The 21,896-nt window shown below is 45.3% G+C and overlaps 1 protein-coding gene and 1 long non-coding RNA gene across 2 annotated transcripts in view; one reads left to right on the top strand and one right to left on the bottom strand.

The window, feature by feature from the left end:
• Positions 1–21,896, top strand: part of DNAH3 (dynein axonemal heavy chain 3) — a 114,309-nt gene that overhangs the window by 26,248 nt on the left and 66,165 nt on the right. The window contains exons 16-22 of the mRNA XM_075010225.1: positions 480–594; positions 1,516–1,632; positions 4,135–4,314; positions 7,705–7,841; positions 9,175–9,376; positions 10,735–10,827; positions 11,124–11,234. Of these exons, the coding sequence (XP_074866326.1) occupies positions 480–594; positions 1,516–1,632; positions 4,135–4,314; positions 7,705–7,841; positions 9,175–9,376; positions 10,735–10,827; positions 11,124–11,234 (955 nt within the window). The remainder of the gene's footprint in view (positions 1–479; positions 595–1,515; positions 1,633–4,134; positions 4,315–7,704; positions 7,842–9,174; positions 9,377–10,734; positions 10,828–11,123; positions 11,235–21,896) is intronic.
• On the bottom strand, positions 117–12,669 carry LOC142021680 (uncharacterized). The gene is made up of 3 exons (XR_012647742.1): positions 12,641–12,669; positions 9,742–9,822; positions 117–253 (listed from the first exon to the last, which is right to left on the bottom strand). It is a non-coding gene; the product is annotated as an uncharacterized LOC142021680 (long non-coding RNA).

Below are 21,896 nucleotides of genomic sequence, written 5' to 3'. Positions count from 1 at the left end.
CAAATGTGAAACATACATTTAACTAGCGACTTTTGTATACAAATACTGGGCTGGAATTTGCAAGCACTTTAATGGTATTTGCACATCTGTGTAATTTTTCTCACCTGTTTTCTCACTTAGTTGCCTTTTCTTCTCCTGCGTTGGAAGATTCTTTCAGCCAGTAAGTCATTATGCTGGTTGTGCAGTGTACAGTACACACTTTGTCACCCCTATTTTCAGAGAGCCGAGTCTCTTGCCAAAATTGCAGCCTGTTCTATGTCAAATATGAGATGGGTAAAGTCAGAAGCCATAATGATTAAATTACACAATGTTTTAATATCATGTGCTGTCTGCAAAGAGCCTCAGGAGACACTAAATCTCAGGAGCCTCATTCTGACTATTACTGTTCAAAATGATCTTTATTCAGTCTTTCCCTTTTTCTTTGTAGAGTGTTGAGAATTTTTTGCAGGTTAGCTAAACCAAATTTCATTTTTATCTAGACTGGAACCTATCGGAGCAGCAGCCAGTAAAGAATATTCCTTAGAGAAATCCATGGACAAAATGAAATCGGAATGGGTCAATATATGCTTCAATTTTGTGAAGTACAGGGAGACTGTGAGTATACATCAGACTAACAAATGTGGTGTTAGGCAGAATGGATCTGAGTCTGCCCTCTCACTGATGTCAGTAAAATAGTGGAATTATGCCTAATTTATAGTGGTATAACTAATTGAGAGGAAGAGAATCAGGCCCAACAGCCCATGGGAAGTTACCAGATTGTCTATTTTGGGTACTTATATGGCCTCCAATATAGTATCTGAGCATCTTGTGGTCTTTGACACTTTTATCCTCTCAGCATCCTTGGGAGGTAGAGAAGTGGTGTTATCCCTAGTTTACAGGTGAGGACCTTAAGCAAAGAGAGATTAAGTGACTTGCTCAAGGATGCAAAAGAAGTCTGTGGTAGAGCAAGGAACTGCAACCAACTCTCTACCAGTATGTTTATACTTACTGGTCAGGGTCAATTTTCTGGGGTTTGATTTAGTGCGCCTCGTGAGGATGTGCTAAATCAGATCATCAGGGCTCAACAGTTGGCCCTGGTACTCCTCATTCTCACGAGGAATTGAGGGAGGTCAGTGGGATAGTTCCTCCTGTTGTTCCCACTCTGTGAGGACGGCGTGATAAATCGATCTTAGGTACATCGATTCCAGCTATGCAATTGTCGTAGCTGGAATTGCATTATCTGAGATCAATTTTCAAGTCTAGTGTAAGCCTGCCCTTAGTCCCAGGCTGACATCTCATCCACTGGGACGTCCTTCTTGCCCATCTAAGATTCTCCCTGGATATTTTGGAAGGGCAGTGCATACAGCAGAGATACATGCAATCTCTTTTTGTATGTAACAGGCTCTTATTTGCTTTCTTCCATACCTGACAGAGGCAGGAGGAATTGCAGGCTCAATTTTTAGGAGTAAACTAGTTTAACAGCAAAGAATTAGAACAACTGTCATTTTTCCTTAACACAGTGTGATATATTTACAGAATACGAGTATCCTGTCAGCAGTTGATGACATCCAGCTTTTGCTTGATGATCACATTGTTAAGACACAGACGATGTGTGGTTCTCCATTCATCAAGCCAATAGAAGTTGAATGCCGGGTAAGGGGAAGCTGACTTGATTTAGTTAATGTGTCTCTCACTATGCTTTTCTCAAGTGCTCTATGGTATTTTGGCATGAGAAGAAGTAACAGATTTGAGCGGTTTCTGAGGAACTCAGATATAAACATTGCATTTGCAAAGAGTGCTGAGCTACTGGTTTCAAAGATGAGTATGCAAAACTTGGCAATATGTTGATGAAAACTGTAACTGACTAGCCAAAATAGTCATTATATGCATGGTTTTTAGAGGCTTTATATTGTGGGAATAGGTCAGCTGACAAATTCTGCTGAACTGCAGCTCTGTCTTTTGTGAGAAATAATATGTTTGTAATCTTTTGGCATTGCCATAGGATTTTGAGAATAATTTTAGCTGTTAGTCTGCCACTCCATACACATACGTGGTCATGGAAGGCTGATGAAACAAAGTTCTCCTACAAGTAATTCACGGATGGAAAGAGGAGTTGAAGGTAACAATTTCCCTAAAGAAAGTTTCTACAGAAAACATACTTTTCCCATCAACATTTAATAATAATTGGAAAGTTTTTCTAACCTAATTTTCATGACTTGTCAACAATTCTTAGCCCTTAATTCCATTGGCCCTGATCCTAGCAAGAGCTGAGGATAATGGGAGGAAATGCTACTTTAATCTATAGCCATCTGTAACAGTCCCCAAGGACTGCAGCAACAGCAGGAGATTGCAGAAACATGTACATTCTTGACATACCCCTTACAAAGGGATCTATGAGAGGTTTCAGCAAGGAAAGAGGGATCAGTCCTCTTTCTACTGAATAGTTTAGCTGGCAGGAGCAATATTGGAAGAAAGTTAATGAATACTCAGATATTTATCATGGATTTGGAGTAAATTCAGAAGGTATCTGTCTTTCTCCATTCTTTTTAAATCACATCATTGGTTTTGAGAGAGGCTAATTTTGAGGGTATAAAATAATATGTTACTCAGCCACATAGTTTGTGTCATTTCATTGTCAAAATTATTTCAGTGGGGCTTTTTTTATGCAAGAGACAGATTTTTTTAAACAATCAAAGGGAGTTTAGTCCTTATGTTACAATTTTATTGTATCTTGTGATGTTTTCTTAGCCATGCTGGTACTGGGCATCTTTTACTGGCAGTAAAGTTTAAAGTTTTCCCTGGCAAACACATATGCCTCCTTTGATGTGGCTATTTAGTTCTTTTTGTAAATGTATGCACATGCAACTTAAAGGATTTGTCTAAACTTTAGCCTGACTGTCTAGGAAGGATTAAAATAGAAGTATGTTGTACAAACCAAATGAGACTCTTTGAAAGAGTATTTCTGAGCATGTCTAAAGGCCAGTCGCTCATGACTAAGAACAATACTTTCACCCAGAACTTTGAAATGGCAGTGTATATGTCCTGAAAGGAACTAATTTACAGTCAAATGGTATATCTATACTGCAGCGTTATTCCAGAAGAGAGATTTTGAAATAGGCACTATCTCTCATGAAATGAGGTTTACCTATTTCAAACTAAGTCAACCACTATTTTGAAATTTTTTCGAAATATCGGTTGCGTTGCGTAGATGCTAGCAAAGTTATTTGAAATAACAGCTGTTATTTTGAAATAATTTTGCTGTGTAGAGTATCAGAGAGGTAGCAATGTTAGTCTGTATCTTCGAGAACAACAAGAAGTCCTGTGGCACCTTATCGACTAACAGATATTTTGTAGCATAAGCTTTTGTGGGCAAAGACCCGCTTTATACCCAATCAGACAAAAAGTCCGGTCTTGTGACATTATGTACATGAATATTCCATCTTCACATAAGTAATGCCATCAAAACAAAAAAGCAGTCAAGTAGCACTTTAAAGACTAACCAAATAATTTATTAGGTGAGCTTTCGTGGGACAGACCCACTTCTTTAGACCATAGCCATACCAGAACAGACTCAATATTTAAGGCACGGAGAACCAAAAACATCTGCCCCTCTACTCTCTGATTTGCTCACCTTGATAATTTTTTTTCTGATTTGTCCACCTTGATTACTGTTTTTAGTTCTCTGTGCCTTAAATATTGAGTCTGTTCTGGTATGGCTATGGTCTGAAGAAGTGGGTTTGTCCCACAAAAGCTCACCTAATAAATTATTTTGTTAGTCTTTAAAGTGCTACTTGACTACTCTTTTGTTTTGATAGTATATAAACTAGCACGCCTTCCTGTCTGTTACTATTCAATAAGTAATGCCAGTGAGACTGCTCATGTGAGTAAGGAGTAAATATGCAAGTGAAAGATGCATGATCAGCCCATGATTTGGGTTTTTTTAAGTAGCTTTCATGCAAGAGTGTAATATTATAGGAAAAGCTCTTAGGACGGTTTGTTTTCAATCTCAGATTTATTGTTCACAAAGAACTGAAACAGAGAAAATGTTGCATTATTAGTAATTAACTGATATTTTAACCTCTCTTTTTTCTGCTACTCAATGTACAATTAAAATAGTTCTTTGTAGACCATACATGTTAAATGTTCTTTTTACAGGCATGGGAGGAGAAGCTTGTTTCAATGCAAGACATTTTAGATAGCTGGCTAAAATGTCAGGCAACATGGCTTTATTTGGAACCAATTTTTAGTTCAGAAGACATTATAGCTCAAATGCCGGAAGAAGGCCGAAAGTTTGGAATAGTAGATACTTACTGGAAAGACATCATGACACAAGCAGTAAGTATTTGCATTTAATAAAATCAAATTATGTTTATTTATATTTCAGCAAATTAGTTTTAAGTAAGATAATTTGTCTGCTTATCCAGAGTCAGAGTTTCAGGTATAGGTCATTGGAATATAGAACACAAAGTCTTAAACACCATTAATGCCTAGTCTTTTAGCAAAATTGGTTGGTAAAATTACTTACCCTTTCGAGATTTCTGTAGAATCTAGACAGCACAGAATACCTTTACCCTGAGGAGGACTTGGTACTAAACAATTCAAAATTCTGCATATTTTAGTTGTCAAAATAATGCAATATAATTACACCAGATTCAATTGTTTTGATAATTTATTTAAACTACACTACAGAAAAATAACTGTTCTTAAAACATGACAGTTAAGTTACAAACACTTGGGCTATGTCTACACAACAGCATCATTTTGTAATAAACTATTCCAGAAGAGATTTTCTGGAATAGCTTATTTCAAAATAGTGTATTGAAATAGCACTTCATTATTTCAAAATAGAGCATCCACACTGATTGGACACTGAATTGTAATTAAGGCACCCTGGGTAGGCCCCCTAATTCAAAATAGCTCCTATTTCCTATCTATATAACCCCTATTCTGAAATACCTATTTCTGATTAGGCATTATTTTTCATAGAATGAGGTTTACAGGACTCAAAATAAGCCATCCTCTATTCCAAAATACTGGTTTTGCTGTGTAGACACTCACAGTTATTTCGGAATAGTGGCCATTATTCCAAAATAACTTTGCTGTGTAAACACCCTCACAGACCTTTCGGAGTCAAGCCAGTCCTTGCTTACAGACAGTCATCCAGCCTCAACTAAATAGTTACCACCAACTTCACACCCCACAACAGAAGCACTAACCCAGGAACCAGTCTCTCCAACAAACTTCATTGCCAGCTCAGTCTACACATCTACCCTAGACACCATCACAGGACCTGACTACATCAGCTATACCATTAAAGTTTCATACATCGTCACATCTGCTAATGTGATATATGCCATCATGTGCCAGCAATGACCTTCTGCCATGTACATTGAACAAATTGGACTGTTTCTACATAAAAAAAATAACTGGATGCAAATCAGACATCAGGAATGGTAACATATATCCTGTTCCTCAGTTAGCATCATATATGCCATCATGTGCCAGCAAAGCCCACACACTGTGAAAATAGGACAGACTGCAAACACTCTTTGACAAAGAATGAATGGACATAGAACAGACGTCGAAAAACTCCAAATACACAAACCTGTCAGCCAGCACTTTAATGGAGTGGGCCATTCTGTTAAAGACCTGAAAGTTCGTGTTCTACTGAAAAGGGACTTCAACAACTGTCTGCAGATGGAATGCTCAGAACTAACATTCATATTCAAATTCTACACATTAACACATGGTTTGAACAGGGATGGCAATCACCTGACCCATTATAAGGACTCTTTTACATACTTTGATGTTTTATCTAACTCTTAACTTCCCTACCCCACAACTCCCCCGCATCCCCGATCCCGCCATCCCTCTGCTCTTCTGATTTGCCAACCCTGATAACAATTTTTCTGATTTGTCAACCTTGATAACAATTTTTGGAACTCTGTGCTTTATATATTGAGTCTGTTCTGATAAGGCTATGATCTGAAGAAGTGATTCTGTCCCATGAAAGCTTATCACCTAATAACTTATTTTGTTAGACTTGAAAGTGCTACATGACTGCTTTTTTGTTTTGACACACGGACATAGTTACTGACTTGCAAGTTGCCATTCTTAGGCAAAAAACTTCAAAAACAGACAACAGTGCAAAACTGCTGAGCTGGACTTTATTTGCAAATTTGACATTGTCACTGTGAGTCTGGATAGAGACAGGGAATGGCTCTGTCGTTACAATAAATAATGTCCCCTTCAGGGATTGCTCATCTTCTCAACACTGTTGGAGGTGAGCCACATCCATCATGGTTTAATTAGTACTGATATTACACTCCCATCTCTGTTCCCTGCCTTTCTTTTACCTTCAAGCATCTGAGGAGTGAGTGGTACCTAACAAAAGTTTATGCCTTAATAAATTTGTTAGCTTTTAAGATGACACCGGACTCCTTGTTTTTGCTGAAACAGGCCAATATTGCCCCCTCTTTGAAATAGGAACATTAACAGTGTTAATGCAGGAAGGTAGTTATACTTGTGCCTCAAAAGAAAGGATCAATTGGCCATCAACAGCAACTTTAACATTGTTACTACCCAGGCAGGCAGCTAACATTTTCACCTCTGTTGGAACAAAGTCTGGACACCGTGTATGAAGCAAGCAGGAGGGTTTGTTACACACACAACGTTGGCGGAATGTCACTGCCAAACAACAGGTTACAATTGATTATATAGAATGCTGATGGGTAGAGAGTGAAGCAATAGTGCAGGTCAGACTAGATCCATGGTGTCTAATACATTCACCACTTGCCACATTTGGCAAAGGAGACACTGTAGCGTGGCAATTTCCAGCCTCTGGAGCTGCATGCGGCTCTAGGAGCCTTTAAATGCAGCTCTTCAGAGCTGCACACATGGCCTGCCCTCTGTGCGCTCTTTGCACATGCCCCACCGCTTTGTGGGACAAGTGCTTGGCCGTGGTGACCCCTGCAGCTTTGGCCCTGGCACAGGTCCTGCATGGCTCTAGCAGCCTCACCTCTAGTGGCCCTGGCGCAGCTCAGATGGCTGTGGTTCCAGCAACTCCAGCTCCTGTAGCTCCACTGGGAGTGACTCTGGTGAGTCGCTGGCATTCACTTGGGGGAAGAGGTGCTGGGAGTACCTGGCTCCGGGAAAGGGGGAGAGCATTTATTTAGAGTGGTTGGGGGCTGGGAGACCTGGCTCTGTGGGAGGGAGAGGACATTTATTTACAGTGGCGGTTGGGGCGGGGTGGGGGCTGTGGCGAATATGCAAGGATGAGAACAACAAGTGTGGTGATCCTTGAATAGCTATTGGACTCCACTGGACTAGATGATCATCTTGGCCACTTCCAACTTAATGTTTATGAATCCCATGAGCGCTGCAAGTCTGAGGCACATCTCAATATCTGTACAAATAGCGCTTTGCTTTCCAAACCAGTATACCTTTGAAAAGATGCTGCTACTTATGGGTGTAATCTTTCAGTTTTTTCACAGGTTGCGAAATTGTTGATGCTGTTTAACCTGAATAAAGTAATGGTCTTAGACAGTGTTTACTGTCAAATATTACATATATAGGTTCCTCATTACAACAAATTCAACAACCGAAATAATTTTTAGCTTTTCTTGCTCTGTAATCTTTGTTATTACCAAATAAAAACAAAATTAAACAAACTAATTAACCAAATGTAGACTTTTTAGCAGGTTCTACTCTTTTTCTTTTATAAAGGTGAAAGACACCAGGGTACTTGTAGCAACTGAGCAACCCAAGATGTTGGAGAAGCTTCAAGAAGCAAATGTCCTCTTAGAAGATATCCAGAAGGGTCTGAATACTTACTTGGAGAAGAAAAGATTATTTTTCTCACGGTAAATTGATTAACAAGTCCAACTTAGAGCTGCAAGAACTATAAAAAGATCTTAATGCTATCATTGCCTGAAATACTTTTATTGAGTTGCATGATTGCAGTTGTCACAGAACACAGTTCTGTGCAACAAAATTGACAGCCTGTTTCCCTTTCGAGATGTGTATGCCAGATTCCCTGGTCCAGATGAGCTGTGCCTGGTCCAGGATTTGCATGGAGGAGGAGGCAAAGGTTTCTTAGTGCTCCAGGACCTTGTAGTGGAAAATACATAATCAGTGGTAGTGTATTTTCAGAGGAACATGCCACCTTCAGGAGTTGATCTCTCCCTCCATTGCTCCCTCTGCCATGCCCTGCTCAGCTGCGCAGAAGTGAAGTCCTGTATAATTGTCCCAGAGAGTCTAGAGGTCACAAGGTGATGGTAGAAAACAGGCTGTGTAGTTATCTTTTTAGTGTGCATGGCTACCCCCAGAGGTCAAAGTAATTTAAAAATCTTCCTGGTATAGGTGCCTGGCTGGGGCCTCCTGGAAGAGGCAGGGATGCAGACTGGTCTCCCACAGCCAGCTTCTGAGTGCTGCATGGCATGCACCACCTGGGGCTGCAATGGTGATTTAAAGGGCCTGGGCCTAGTGGCCACCCTTTTAAATTGTTGTGTCCCGGGCAGCTGTCCCTTTTACCCCAGTGTGTTGAATGTGGGAGCAGAGCAAGCTAGGGCCACGTCAGTCCACATTTACCCACTGCTGCAGTGAGTGGGGGGGAGGGCCCAACCCCTCCTGCCAGCATCATGTGGCCCCCTGGGTCTTTCTTGGGGAAGGGAGCATCAAGAAAGGGGTGGGGCCCAGGCAGAGCAGGCACAGACAATGGTGAAGGGGGGATGGGGCCTGAGGCAGAGGAGGGTTGTCCTGGCCCTTCCATGAGCTAGGGGTGGTGAGGAGAGGAATCTCATGGGGGATGGTCATGTATGCGGTTGCCCACCTCCCCATATCCTCATCAGCATTCACCACTGTCTTAGTGGTGTATCTTACTGGCCTGCACTGGCCAACTCTCACCTCTAGCTGTCTCCCAAACCTGATGAGATTTTTCTCCCCTCCATTTTGGTTGAGGGGATGAGTGTGACAACCAGCCACGTAAAAAAGTATAATAGTTTTATAACTTTGAAATTTGCTTTGTAAATCCAGAGGTCAAGGACTTAAATAGTGCAGCCCCCAAATCAGAGCAGGTAACCTCCCTTTTGTGTTGAGTCTTTCTGAAGAGTTAGAGAGCAAATTCACATTCATTGCATATAAAAGGTTCTCAGATGATGAGTTTCATGACTAAAAGTTGTCTTGTCTTTTCAATAGGTTCTTTTTCCTGTCTAACGATGAGCTGCTTGAGATTTTGTCAGAAACCAAAGATCCCCTTCGAGTACAGCCACATTTAAAGAAGTGTTTTGAGGGAATCTCTAGATTAGAATTCACAGAAGATCTGGAGATCACAGGAATGATCAGTTCAGAGAAAGAAACTGTTTCATTCATACAGAAAATCTACCCAGTGAAAGCAAAAGTAATTTTTTTTCTATTATTACATGAATGTTTGGGATAAAAGATGTGCTCTTGGGGAAATTAGTTTTAAAACACTGAGAACAGATTTTTAAAGGTATTTAGTCATCTAAAATGTAAAGAGGTGCCTACTGGGAGTTTCAAAAAGGAGTTAGGCACTTGGGAAGTGTTGAAAAGTCCAATAGGAACCTATCTACATCTTCATATATCTAAATATCTTTTAAAATTTGGGCTTTAGAACATGACATCACAGCTAAAACAAGGAATGAATAAAAACATTAAAGGTGCCAGTATAGAATTATAGTCTAGACTTATGGTCAAAAGTCTATATAGGTGTATGTAGGAGTATGTAACTAGTTGAATACTCACTCTGCCTTCCCCAGGGACAGGAAGCTGTACATGAGGCCTGAGTAGAGCATATACGGGCTGTTCTGCTGCATTGTCCAGGGTCTGTGTGAAACAAGAGGAAGGATGGCCATTGTGGAGAATGGCATGAAAATACAGGGAAGCCCTTGTAGATCTCAAACTAACCCCCCTTCCCTGCGATGATATGCCTCCCCCGCAAGAAGTCATTAGCTGTCACCCATAGCGCCTCTGGCGAGGGGGAGGTGATATATTGAGAGGAGTTACTGCTGTTGCTAGGTCAACTAACTAAAGTAACTAAGTAACTTGCACCTTTAACTATGTAATAATGTGTGCTGTTATAATATGATTTAGAAGAAGGAAATTTCCTGACGTGTTTTTTCCAGGAGGTGGGACTAAATGAGCCAATGGTGTCTTCTGGCCTTACGATCTATAAATGTGTATTAAGTTTTATAGAAACTTGCCGTAATCAGTGGCTGATTTCTCTGCTCCTCCTCATCCGTGCCCTACTCTACTGTATGCAGTTGAATTCTTATGTAGCAGCCATGAACAGGGATCAGAGACTGGAGGTAAAAGACGGGATATTCTATTTAGCAACCTTTCAGCCGCAACTTTCAGGAACAGGGTATTCACTGGTGTTACGGTCCTGTTGCATTGATTTTCTTGATGTGCATTTATGCTACGTGGAAAACGGAGACTGTGTTGGCTCTTCAGATGCCCTGCTAGTGCAGTCCACATGGCTTACGTGTCCACATATACTGTTGTGCTGCAGTTGTGCCTTCACTGTGCACATCAGTGGTTGGTACATCTATATGAAGCATGTCCACCCATTTTCTTCCTTGCCCACCAGAGCAGAAAAAGGCATGAGTCAGCCTGTATGCTTTCAGCCCAGTATATTCAAAAGTTTGCTCCAGAGTAAAATTTGCTCTTTAAATGACATTTAATCACCAAATTTTATTTTTTGTATTTTTTACTCTCCTCTTTTTTTCTTATTTTAAGGGCATGGTAGAGAAATGGCTTTTGCAAGTAGAGGAAATGATGTTGGTCAGCATAAGACAAGTTATTCAAGATGGCATTGGAGGATACCTTCAAGTAATTATTCGTCTTTTTCTTCTCTGTCAATTGCAGCATAAAATTATTAATGCGTTACCTTTACCAAAGTGTTAGGTTTTAAACTAAGTGGAATTCTGTTGTGCCAACTCAGTAGCATCCATTAAAATTCTCATTTCTAATTTCCTTGAAGGAAAATTAATAAATATCTCAGTGCTGAGTGCCATTTATTTTATGTATTAGCTTTAAAAGCATTAGGGGAAATAGATTTTGTTATTGACAAAGCCTAGTATATACACATCATTTTCTCTGTCTCAGGTGTGATCATTTTTTAAAAGGTTCCCCGAAATAAGTGGGTACTTCAGTGGCCTGGACAGGTGGTCATTTGTGTTTCATCCATCTACTGGACAAAGGAAGTGTCTGAGGCTATGCAATCAGGAACTTTACTTGTAAGTCAGGTTTTCTTATGAATTCTTTCAATTAACCAATGACTAGATTGTGCATAGTATTTGGTAGTAAGAAGAACGCTAACAAAGTGAAGTATATTTATGAAAGCATAAATTCTGTCTTTTCTACTTAAGTTAAATCATGGCAAAATATCCTTTAACTCACAGTGCTTTGCAATTTCCCCTTTTCTTGCTATCCATTTTTGTCATTCATATGCACCACAATTTGTGTGTTTTTCCGCTTTTCTGTCAGGAGGGGCTTTACTGAAAATTGGGCCATCTACATGGCACCAAATTTTGGAAAAACCTCTGTCGGGCCATCCCTTCATCCTTGCAAAACTAAGTTTACAGCGATGGTGACAGAATGTGTCTGCTTTCCTGGAAGTTTTCTGGGACACACCAGACCTTTACCAGGAAACCTCCGGTATCCTGGAAGAGGGCTGTAGTCTAGCCATAGTCTCAGTCATGCTGTGTATTTGTGAATTGTCTCATGACAAGCTATTTCTCCATCATTATGGACACCAGTTTTAATTTCCCTCGTGCTGGTGTAAATGAGGAACAATTCCGTTAAAGCAAGTAGCGGACTCTTATTATTGAGTCATATAGCTTTGCAAGTGTGAGTAGAAGAATCAAACACAAGCTGCAAACTATGACCAGATCTTATTAATAGTTTGTCCTTTATATATATTTATTCCCTTGGGTGCTTACATGCCTAGTCTCATGGAAACTGCACACTGAAGAAGATGTTTCCTGGATCAGGGGATTACACAACTTTAGTGGCTGCTAGCTACTCTGTATGGCTATGTCTACACAGCCAAGTTATCTCGAAATACAGCAGTTATTTCAAAATAACTTCAGCATTGTCCAAATGACACACCTGCTATTTCAAAGTACATTCGAAATAACGGGTGCCTTACAGCAATTGTGATAAACCTCATTCCCTGAGGAGTAATGCCTATTTCAAAATAGGCCATAATGGGTTCCAATGGCACTATTTCAAAATAGCACTCTGGACCCGAAATGCTATTTCTAACTAGCGCAATTTCCAGTGCTAAGTGCTATTTCTAAAGGTATTTTGTGTTTGGTTGTGTTATATGGAAATATCTTATTTCAAAATAAAGAAATATCCATCTTGAAATATCTTATTTTGAAATAGGACTGTCATGTAGATGCAGCCCTGTGTGGCAGGGCCAGGGTGAAGGAAGCCTAAACAAGCAGAAGGGCCTGCAGGGCAATCAGAGGCAGCTGGGTGGGAGACAGCTCAGCCTAATTAAGGCCAGGTGGTCCCAATGACTGGGCCAATGAGAGGCCTTTAAAACCCTCCACAGTGGGAAGGGCAGGGGGAGAGAGTGAGAGGAGAGCGGAGAGAGAACAGGTTTGAGAGGAGCAGAGGAGAACAACAGGAACACCTGAGATCACTGAGAGAGAGCGGGAGCTGCTTCTTCGAGTGGTCCCCGTGGGTGCTCCACAGTAGGTGTTGGGCTCGCCCCGGCACCACAGATTGGAAAATTTCCAGCAGTCTCTGTCGGGTCGCACATGCGCGGATGCACGCCGGTCCTTCGCGCACTTTCGGTCACATGCGCGATCCGGTCCCCGCCAGTTCCTTCTCAACCGCCTACGGCTGCAGACGGAATCTGCTCTGGCTCCAATGCCTGAGACAGATAAAACTGTTTTTAGTACTGTTAATAGTTATTAGTTGATAGTTGGTTTAACGCTGTTGAAGCTGTTAGCTACATCTACACGTGAAGCCTACATCGAAGTAGCTTATTTCGATGAATAACGTCTACACGTCCTCCAGGGCTGGCAACGTCGACGTTCAACATCGACGTTGCGCAGCACCACATCGAAATAGGCGCTGCGAGGGAACGTCTACACGCCAAAGTAGCACACATCGAAATAAGGGTGCCAGGCACAGCTGCAGACAGGGTCACAGGGCGGACTCAACAGCAAGCCGCTCCCTTAAAGGGCCCCTCCCAGACACAGTTGCACTAAACAACACAAGATCCACAGAGCCGACAACTGGTTGCAGACCCTGTGCCTGCAGCATGGATCCCCAGCTGCTGCAGCAGCAGCCAGAAGCCCTGGGCTAAGGGCTGCTGCATGCGGTGACCATAGAGCCCCACAGGGGCTGGAGAGAGAGCGTCTCTCAACCCCTCAGCTGATGGCCACCATGGCAGACCCCGCTATTTCGATGTTGCGGGACGCGGATCGTCTACACGTGCCCTACTTCGATGTTCAACTTCGAAGTAGGGCGCTATTCCCATCCCCTCATGGGGTTAGCGGCTTCGACGTCTCGCCGCCTAACGTTGATGTTAACATCGAAATAGCGCCCAACACGTGTAGCCGTGACGGGCGCTATTTCGAAGTTAGTGCCGCTACTTCGAAGTAGCGTGCACGTGTAGACACGGCTGTTCTGTGTTATATGCCTATATAGTTAAAAAAAAAAGAGAAAGAGAGAAGAAGAAAAGGGGGAGAAGAGAGGACAGAGGCAGCCGCCTCAGGCGGTCTGCTATCCTAAAGGCTGCAAACGTTATCTGTTTCCAGAACTGATTAGCCGCTAAGTGCCCTATTAACATTCAAAGACTTAAACACCTGGGCAGAGATGCCTTCACCGGGGTTTAAGAAATGTGAGTCATGCCGCAAGGCCATGCCTGCCTCAGGTGGGCATAGCAAGTGCTTTTGTTGCCTCGGGGAGACCCACGTTCCACAAAAGTGTCCTCACTTCTCTAAGCTTACAGCCAGAGCCAGAAAGGACAGGGAAATGAGGCTGAAGATGATTTTATTTGATAAGGCCCTCCAACCTGAACCATCAGAGAAGCCCCATAAAGAGGGGCCCTCAGGGTCGCACAAGAGGAAGGCAGCTTCCCTAACCTCCTCTGTCCAAAAGAAAAAGAAGCTCTCCTCAGCTCAATCCTTGCCGGTAACATCCGCGTGCAGGATGAGTGGAGCACATGGACCTGACCTGCTGGCTGCTCATAGCGGGAAGACTGTAGCGCACATAGCTGTGCCTGGGCCTCCGACCACTAAGCAGTCGGCACCGAGGGCACCGCAGGCGCCAATGCGGCAAGCACCGGAATCGGTGGCACCAACTCACATGGCACTGAGCCCTGCGGCACCGACGGCACCGGAGCAAGGGTACCCGGCACGGGACCCAAAGGTGCTGGAGGAAGCAACCTGAGTGGCACCGGGCATAGCAGCACCAAGCACGGCACCAACAACAGTGCCGAGGTCCCTGGCACTGGAGGGGGAGGCACCTGCTCCTTAGGGACGGGGCAAAGCAAAGGCCAAAACCCGGCACTGTAGTCCATCTCCGGACGTCATCACATTGCTGTTATCACCTAGCTCCCCCACCGCCCCCCCAAGATAGACACAGCACACCGGGCAGCAACTCCAACAGCCTGCTTCAGACCTCCATCCCTGTTCCTTTAACCACCATCCCCCTGGCTCAGACAACCTTCATCAATCTCCAGTATGGATCCCTATGAATGCTACCACAGAACATCTCCGCCATTGTCAGCGTCATCACGGAAGTCATGCTCTTCTAGGCACCATATGTACACATTCCGATTGTGGTCCAGATCTCCATCACCGGGCCCTTGCCCCTGTTGTCATGGCCGTCCTTACCATACTGAACACCAGCACAGGGGGTCCAGATCCAGGGGTAGATCCCCACCCACACCGCGCCAACACCCCTTCATACAGTCTCACTCTGTGAGAAGAACACAGCCTTCCCAGGCGGAAATTGGTGCAGAGTCCCTGGACCTTCCTTCAGAACCCTCAAAAGAGCAAGCATATGAACAAACTCAGGAACCAGAGGAATTAGAGGAGGTATATCATAGCTACGCCTCTTCGTCCTCCCCAGGTGAAGCGGTTGTCCCTGGGGATATCTCCCCCCCCCAGCCCGGACGACCTTAAGCAATTCCAAGAGCTGTTCAAGAGGGTAGCACACACACAGGACATCCAAGTAGCAGAGGTGCAGGAAAAACACCATAAACTCCTGAAAAATTTGAGACCCCCAGCTTCACCCAAGGTCGCCATCCCACTAGATGAAGCGATTATGGAATCAGCCACCAACATATGGCAGACTCTGGCCTCCATCCCATTTACAAATAAGAGGGCGGATAAGAAATACTTTGTTCCAGCCAAGGGCAGGGAATTCCTGTTTAGCCGCCCCCAGCCAAATTCCTTGGTGGTCGAATCATCACAGCATAGATCCAAGACACCCCAATATAAATCAGGAGGGTCACATAAAGATGCGAGGAAATTAGACCTGTTCGGCAGGAAGGTCTATTCCTCCTCTACCTTATTACTGAGAATGGCAAACTATGCGGCACACCTGTCAAACCACAACTTCGACAATTACTCCTGACTTACCTCCCTCATGGATTTCCTTCCAGAGGACAAGAAACCGGTGCTGAAGGTGATCGTCCAGGAGGGCTACGCAGCCTCACGAACAGGAGTTCAGATTGTCCTGGATGTGGCGGACACGGCAGCACGCTCCACAGCCACAGCAGTGGTAATGCGTAGGGAATCCTGGCTTCAGACGTCCGGTATTCCCAGTGATCTGCAAATAAAAATCGTAGATCTTCCATTTGATAAACAAAAGTTATTCGCAGATTCAACCGACTCAGCCCTACACTCCAGCAAGGACTCAAGAGCCACTTTTAGGACCCTGGGCATATATACCCCCCATACAGGAGGAAGAAGTTTTACCCTCAACAACGGCGCTACGCTTATCAACCACAGTGTGCACAATATCAACGGGGCTATGACCAAGGGCGCCACCAACAGCAACAACAGTATAGGACCCCCAGACGACGCCCCCAACAGGGTCGCGCACCCTCGGGGCAAGCCCTGAGACAGCAAGTTTGACGGGTATGTTCAGGACTGCAATATCAACACCATTTCTCAATGCCAATCTCAGCACATGTTCCACCATTGACTCAAACCGTTCTACTCTCAATGGCAAGACATCACAACAGACAAATGGGTACTGGAAATTATAGCCACGGGATACACGATCCCCTTCCAATCACTACTGCCACCGAAACCTCCCACCCAGTCCTTCCTCAAGGACCCCTCTCACGAGACAAGGTTAAAACAGGAGGTAGACCATCTCATGTTTATAGGGGCGGTGGAGAGAGTACTGGAACAATTCCAAGGGAAAGGTTTCTACTCACGATACTTCCTAACAGAGAAGAAGACAGGAGGCTGGAGGCCAATCCTGGACTTACGGGCCCTCAACCGACATGTGCACAAACAGCACTTCAGGATGACTACAATTGCCTCCATAATCACGGCACTGGGTGATGGAGACTGGTTTGCAGCCCTCGACTTACAGGATGCGTACTTTCATATAACAATCCACCTGGCACACAGACATTTTCTCTGCTTCAAAGTAAGCAGGGAGCATTTTCAATACAGAGTTCTTCCGTTCGGTCTCTCTTGGGCGCCCAGAGTTTTTACCAAAACACTGGCAGTGGTATCAGCTTACCTACACAGGCAGGGTGTGTTCATTTTTCCATACCTGGACGACTGCCTACTGAAAGGGGTCTCAAAGGCAGAGGTCCTACACATGATACACATCACTACAAACACATTCGCCTCATTGGGCCTAGTTATCAACCTCTCAAAATCAAAGACCAAGCCCACGCAAAATATAGAGTTCATAGGGGCACGCATAGACTCTATTACATCAAGAATATACCTGCCCAATGCCCGTTTCTGCACCATCAAATCCCTGGTACAAGTAATGACATACAGCCCCGCAGTGCCAATCTTAACATGTCTACAACTGTTGGGACACACGGTGACCACCACGTTTGTGGTACAAAATGCCAGGCTACATATGCGAAGCCTGCAGCATTGGTTGGCGAGTGTTTCCAGACCAATAGTCCATACCATCCACAGGGCAGTATCACCCACAATGGAGGTGCGAAGATTGCTGGCATGGTGGGCAGATCCCAAGAACCTACGAGTAGGGGTGCCCTTCCACCAACCACAAATTGCCATTTTTCTTACAAGAGACGCATCCCACATAGGATGGGGAGCGCACATCGGCAACAAAGTAACTCAGGGGCTATGGTCCCCCGCGGAAAAGACATTGCACATAAACATACTAGAACTCAGAGCAGTGTTCAATATGTGCAGACGCTTTCGAAAATACCTGCATGGCAAAGTAGTCAGGATCAATACCGACAACACCTCCACAATATTTTATATCAATCGACAAGGAGGGGCCAGATCTCGTGCGCTATGCGCGGAGGAAGTCCGGTTGTGGAACTGGTGCATTGTCAACAATATAACGCTAAAAGCCTCATACTTACCCGGTGTCCACAACGTGAAGGCAGACCAACTCAGCAGACACTTTGCGCTCATGCACGAGTGGCAGATCCGTTCCGATCTGCTCCAACAAGTATTTCACAAATGGGGTTTCCCCAAATCGATTTGTTTGCCACTCACAACAACCAGAAATGCCCCCAGTACTGCTCCAGAGCGGGAATAGGACAGGGATCCTTGGGGGACGCCTTCATGGTTCCATGGAAGGGCCCTCTACTCTATGTGTTCCCTCCCACAACACTCATCCACAAGGTTCTAGAGAAAGCCAGAGGGGAGAAAGCACGCATCATACTTATAGTCCCAACCTGGGACCAACAGCAATGGTTTCCTCTGCTTCTGCGCATGTCATGCCGCCTGCCACTCCCCCTACCGGTAGTGCCAGACCTTCTCACGCAGGCTCAGGGGTCCATAGTGCACCCACATCCTCAAGGACTCCGCCTACAGGCGTGGCTAATCCATGGCTCAGCGCCTTAGAGAGCACATGTTCGGAGGGAGTAAAACAAGTCTTGGAGTCCAGTCGAAGAACTTCCACCAGAAGGACTTACGCGCAGAAGTGGAAACGATTTATCTCCTGGTGCTCTTCCAAGCAGTTAGCTCCTCTGGACATCCCTATAACTGTAATTCTAGAATACCTGCTGGAGCCAAAACAAGACGGACTCTCTCTATCCTCACTAAGGCTACGTCTACATGTGCACCCAACTTCGAAATAGCTTATTTCGATGTTGCGACATCGAAATAGGCTATTTCGATGAATAACGTCTACACGTCCTCCAGGGCTGGCAACGTCGATGTTCAACTTCGACGGTGCTCAGCCCAACATCGAAATAGGCACAGCGAGGGAACGTCTACACGGCAAAGTAGCACACATCGAAATAAGGGAGCCAGGCACAGCTGCAGACAGGGTCATGGGGCGGACTCAACAGCAAGCCGCTCCCTTAAAGGGCCCCTCCCAGACACACTTTCATTAAACAGTGCAAGATACACAGAGCCAACAACTAGTTGCAGACCCTGTATATGCAGCACGGACCCCCAGCTGCAGCAGCAGCAGCCAGAAGCCCTGGGCTAAGGGCTGCTGCCCACGGTGACCACAGAGCCCCGCAAGGGCTGGAGAGAGAGTATCTCTCAACCCCCCAGCTGATGGCCTCCATGGAGGACCCCGCTATTTCGATGTTGCGGGACGCGGATCGTCTACACGGCCCTACTTCGATGTTGAACGTCGAAGTAGGGCGCTATTCCCATCCCCTCATGGGGTTAGCGACTTCGACGTCTCGCCGCCTAACGTCGATTTCAACTTCGAAATAGCGCCCGACGCGTGTAGACGTGACGGGCGCTATTTCGAAGTTAGTGCCGCTACTTCGAAGTAACGTGCACGTGTAGACGCAGCTTAAAGGTCCATCTCGCAGCTATATCAGCGTTTCAACACAAAGAGGAAGGGCCAACCATATTCACCCATCCTATTGTCACATGGTTCCTAAAGGGGCTGGCAAACCTGTACACCCCTCGGAAACCGCTATCACCGTCATGGAGTTTGGACTTGGTCCTCCACGTGCTGTCGGGACCACCCTTTGAACCATTGGCCATGGTACCCCTCCAGTTACTTAACATGAAAACAACCTTCCTTCTCACGATTACGTCAGCCCACAGGGTGAGCGAACTTGCAGCAATAATGGCAACGCCGCCCTGCACAGTATTCTCAAAGGAAGCGGTGATCTTGCGATTACACCCAGCCTTCGTCCCAAAGGTTTCCTCAGAGTTCCACATTAGCGAACCAATAGTATTACCCTCGTTTTATCCTAAGCCTCACAACTCCAGCAAGGAGGCGCGGCTGCACGTACTAGATGTGAGGAGGGCGTTGGCCTTTTACATAGACAGAACTAAGCCCTTCCAGAAAACGGACAGACTCCTGGTGTCTCTCGCACCCAGATCGAAAGGGGAAGGCCTATCCTCGCAAAGAATTTCAAATCACATTGTATCCTGCATGAGACTGTGTTATGAGCTCCGTAAGACCCCTCTGCTAGTTCCGCCCAGGGCTCACTCCACCAGAGCGATGGCGGCATTGATGGCCTTCTTCAAAGGAATCGCATTAAAAGACATCTGCAGAGCGGCTACTTGGTCATCTTACAACACCTTCGCCAAGCATTATGCCATGCACCGGGTGTTCGATGAGAATACACGCCTATCGACAGCAGTCCTTTCAAAGGCAAGCTGCACATAAATCGGGTACCCACCTCCTTATTTGGGGTCACTGCTGGGTAGTCACCTTCTGTGGAGCACCCACGGGGACAACTCGAAGAAGAAAGAGAAGTTACTCACTTGTGTTGTAACAATGGTTCTTTGAGATGTGTCCCCGTGGGTGCTCCACTACCCACCCATTCCTCCCCACTTTGGAGCTCTGTTTGGTGTTTTTCAGGAGCATCCGGGGCGGTTGGTCAAGGAACTGGCGAGGACCGGATCGCGCATGTGATTGAAAACACGCGAAGGACCGGTGCACATCGGCGCATGCGCGACCCAAAGGAGACTGCTGGAAATTTTCCGATCTGCGGCGCAGGGGCGAGCCCGACACCTACTGTGGAGCACCCACAGGGACACATCTTGAAGAACCATCGTTACTACACAAGTGAGTAACTTCTCTTTCTAGAAGATCAAGAGAGAAGGCCCAGGACTGCTACAGCCTGGAGAAGGTACTAGGAGAATCATCTGGGGAAGTGGCCCAGGGAGGAGAGTTGCTGTGTCAAGGACCAAGGGAGTCAGCTTCTCCCACTGGCAGCTGCACAGGGTCCCTGGGCCAGAACCTGGCATGAGTGGGTGGGGGCCAGGTTCCCCCCAGACCACCCTTGGCCCTAGCGAGGGCAGCAGGGCCCTTAAGGGGTCCTACTGGACTGGTCAGAGGACAGAGGCCCAGGGATTGGACTGACTTTGTCACACCTGTGATAAAACTTCATCAGCTAGTGCAGGGGTCTGCAACCAAAATAGGGAGAAGAGCCATTGTTTCAAATTCAACTATAAATCAGTACTTCAAGAGCTGCAATGCACATGAATACGAGACAGTCCCGAATACATAACATCAAAATATACTTTTTGTAACCCCAGTTTTAAGAACACCTCACACCAATGATTTGTACCAGTTAGAAAATTTGTTACCTTTACCCCTGGATTGGAGAGCAAATGAGGACAAGGAAAACGCTGCACCTGGGGCTAAGCTCTTAAGCAGGAGGGAGCAATGTTAGTATCAACCCTCCATATCTCTCCCCGCATTCCCAGGCTCTACCCCATCAGCCCCCAGACCCACTTCCTATCTCCAGACTTTACCTGTCTCATCCCTCAGCCCCAAATCTGCTTTCCTATCCCCAAGCTTTATGCTGTATCCTACAAATAGTAGTTGGGCGTCTTTACTGGAACAGTGCTCAGACGTCCAATCTGCTCCCTTTGATGTTAATCACCGTGGCTGTGTGCTGTCTTTGGACAGCAGTGTAGACTCTGTGGTAAGCTGACACTGCTGACTTCAGAGAGCCCCCAAGAACCACAAATCAAGTGAGGTACGAAGGAACAGGATCCAGGTTTATTGTCAATAGTGCATGGGCTCCAACACCATTGTGAGTCTCCAGTGTGACTCAACAAGGTACATGCATACGCCATGACAATGGATGTGACTCAGTTGACTGCAAAGGGGCTCTGTCATCCGCGAAGTCATTCGACACAGCCCCTATTACACACACTTTTATACACAGATATAAACAAGTTATGTATCCAGGTACAACACCATAGTTGTAATACATTGAGCCCCCCAGTGTAACTAGATCTACCTATTAACTTGGGTATAATGGTACCATCAATACAACACTATCCATCATGTTGTCATTACGACCTATTCCTGAACTTGGGCTGGAATGTACCTGGTGCTAAGCTGTTATCTATGGGGTGGGTATGGGGAGTGTATGGTACCAAGCAGGATGTGTTTGTGTATCACGGAGTGCCTGTCTCTGGGTGCTTTTAGATCCTGTTACTTATCACCCCATCTCTTCCTGCATTCCTGTGAGCAGAATCTACCTAGCTCACAGTTTTTGTTTTAACCCTGTGTTATTCAGGCTTGAGGTGCTTTGGCTCAGCATTGACCATTGTTCTAGGCCTTTAGCTTTACACCAACCCTGACTGTCAGGCCCTCTCATTACTACACCCTCCCCCCGCATGCTGAGGCTTACCACCTCTCTGCGTCAAACCCACGACCCCATCACCAGGCTTAACCCCCCTCAGTTTCAAACACATCCCCACATCCCCAGGCTTATCCTCTCTAACTCCAGACCAGCTCCTGGGACTAACCCATCTGTG

Source organism: Carettochelys insculpta, chromosome 16 (genome assembly GCF_033958435.1).
Source record: "Carettochelys insculpta isolate YL-2023 chromosome 16, ASM3395843v1, whole genome shotgun sequence".
Classification (NCBI taxonomy): domain Eukaryota; kingdom Metazoa; phylum Chordata; order Testudines; family Carettochelyidae; genus Carettochelys; species Carettochelys insculpta.
The sequence above is the reverse complement of the archived record's forward strand: the minus strand, read 5'-3'. Positions and strand labels throughout refer to the sequence as shown.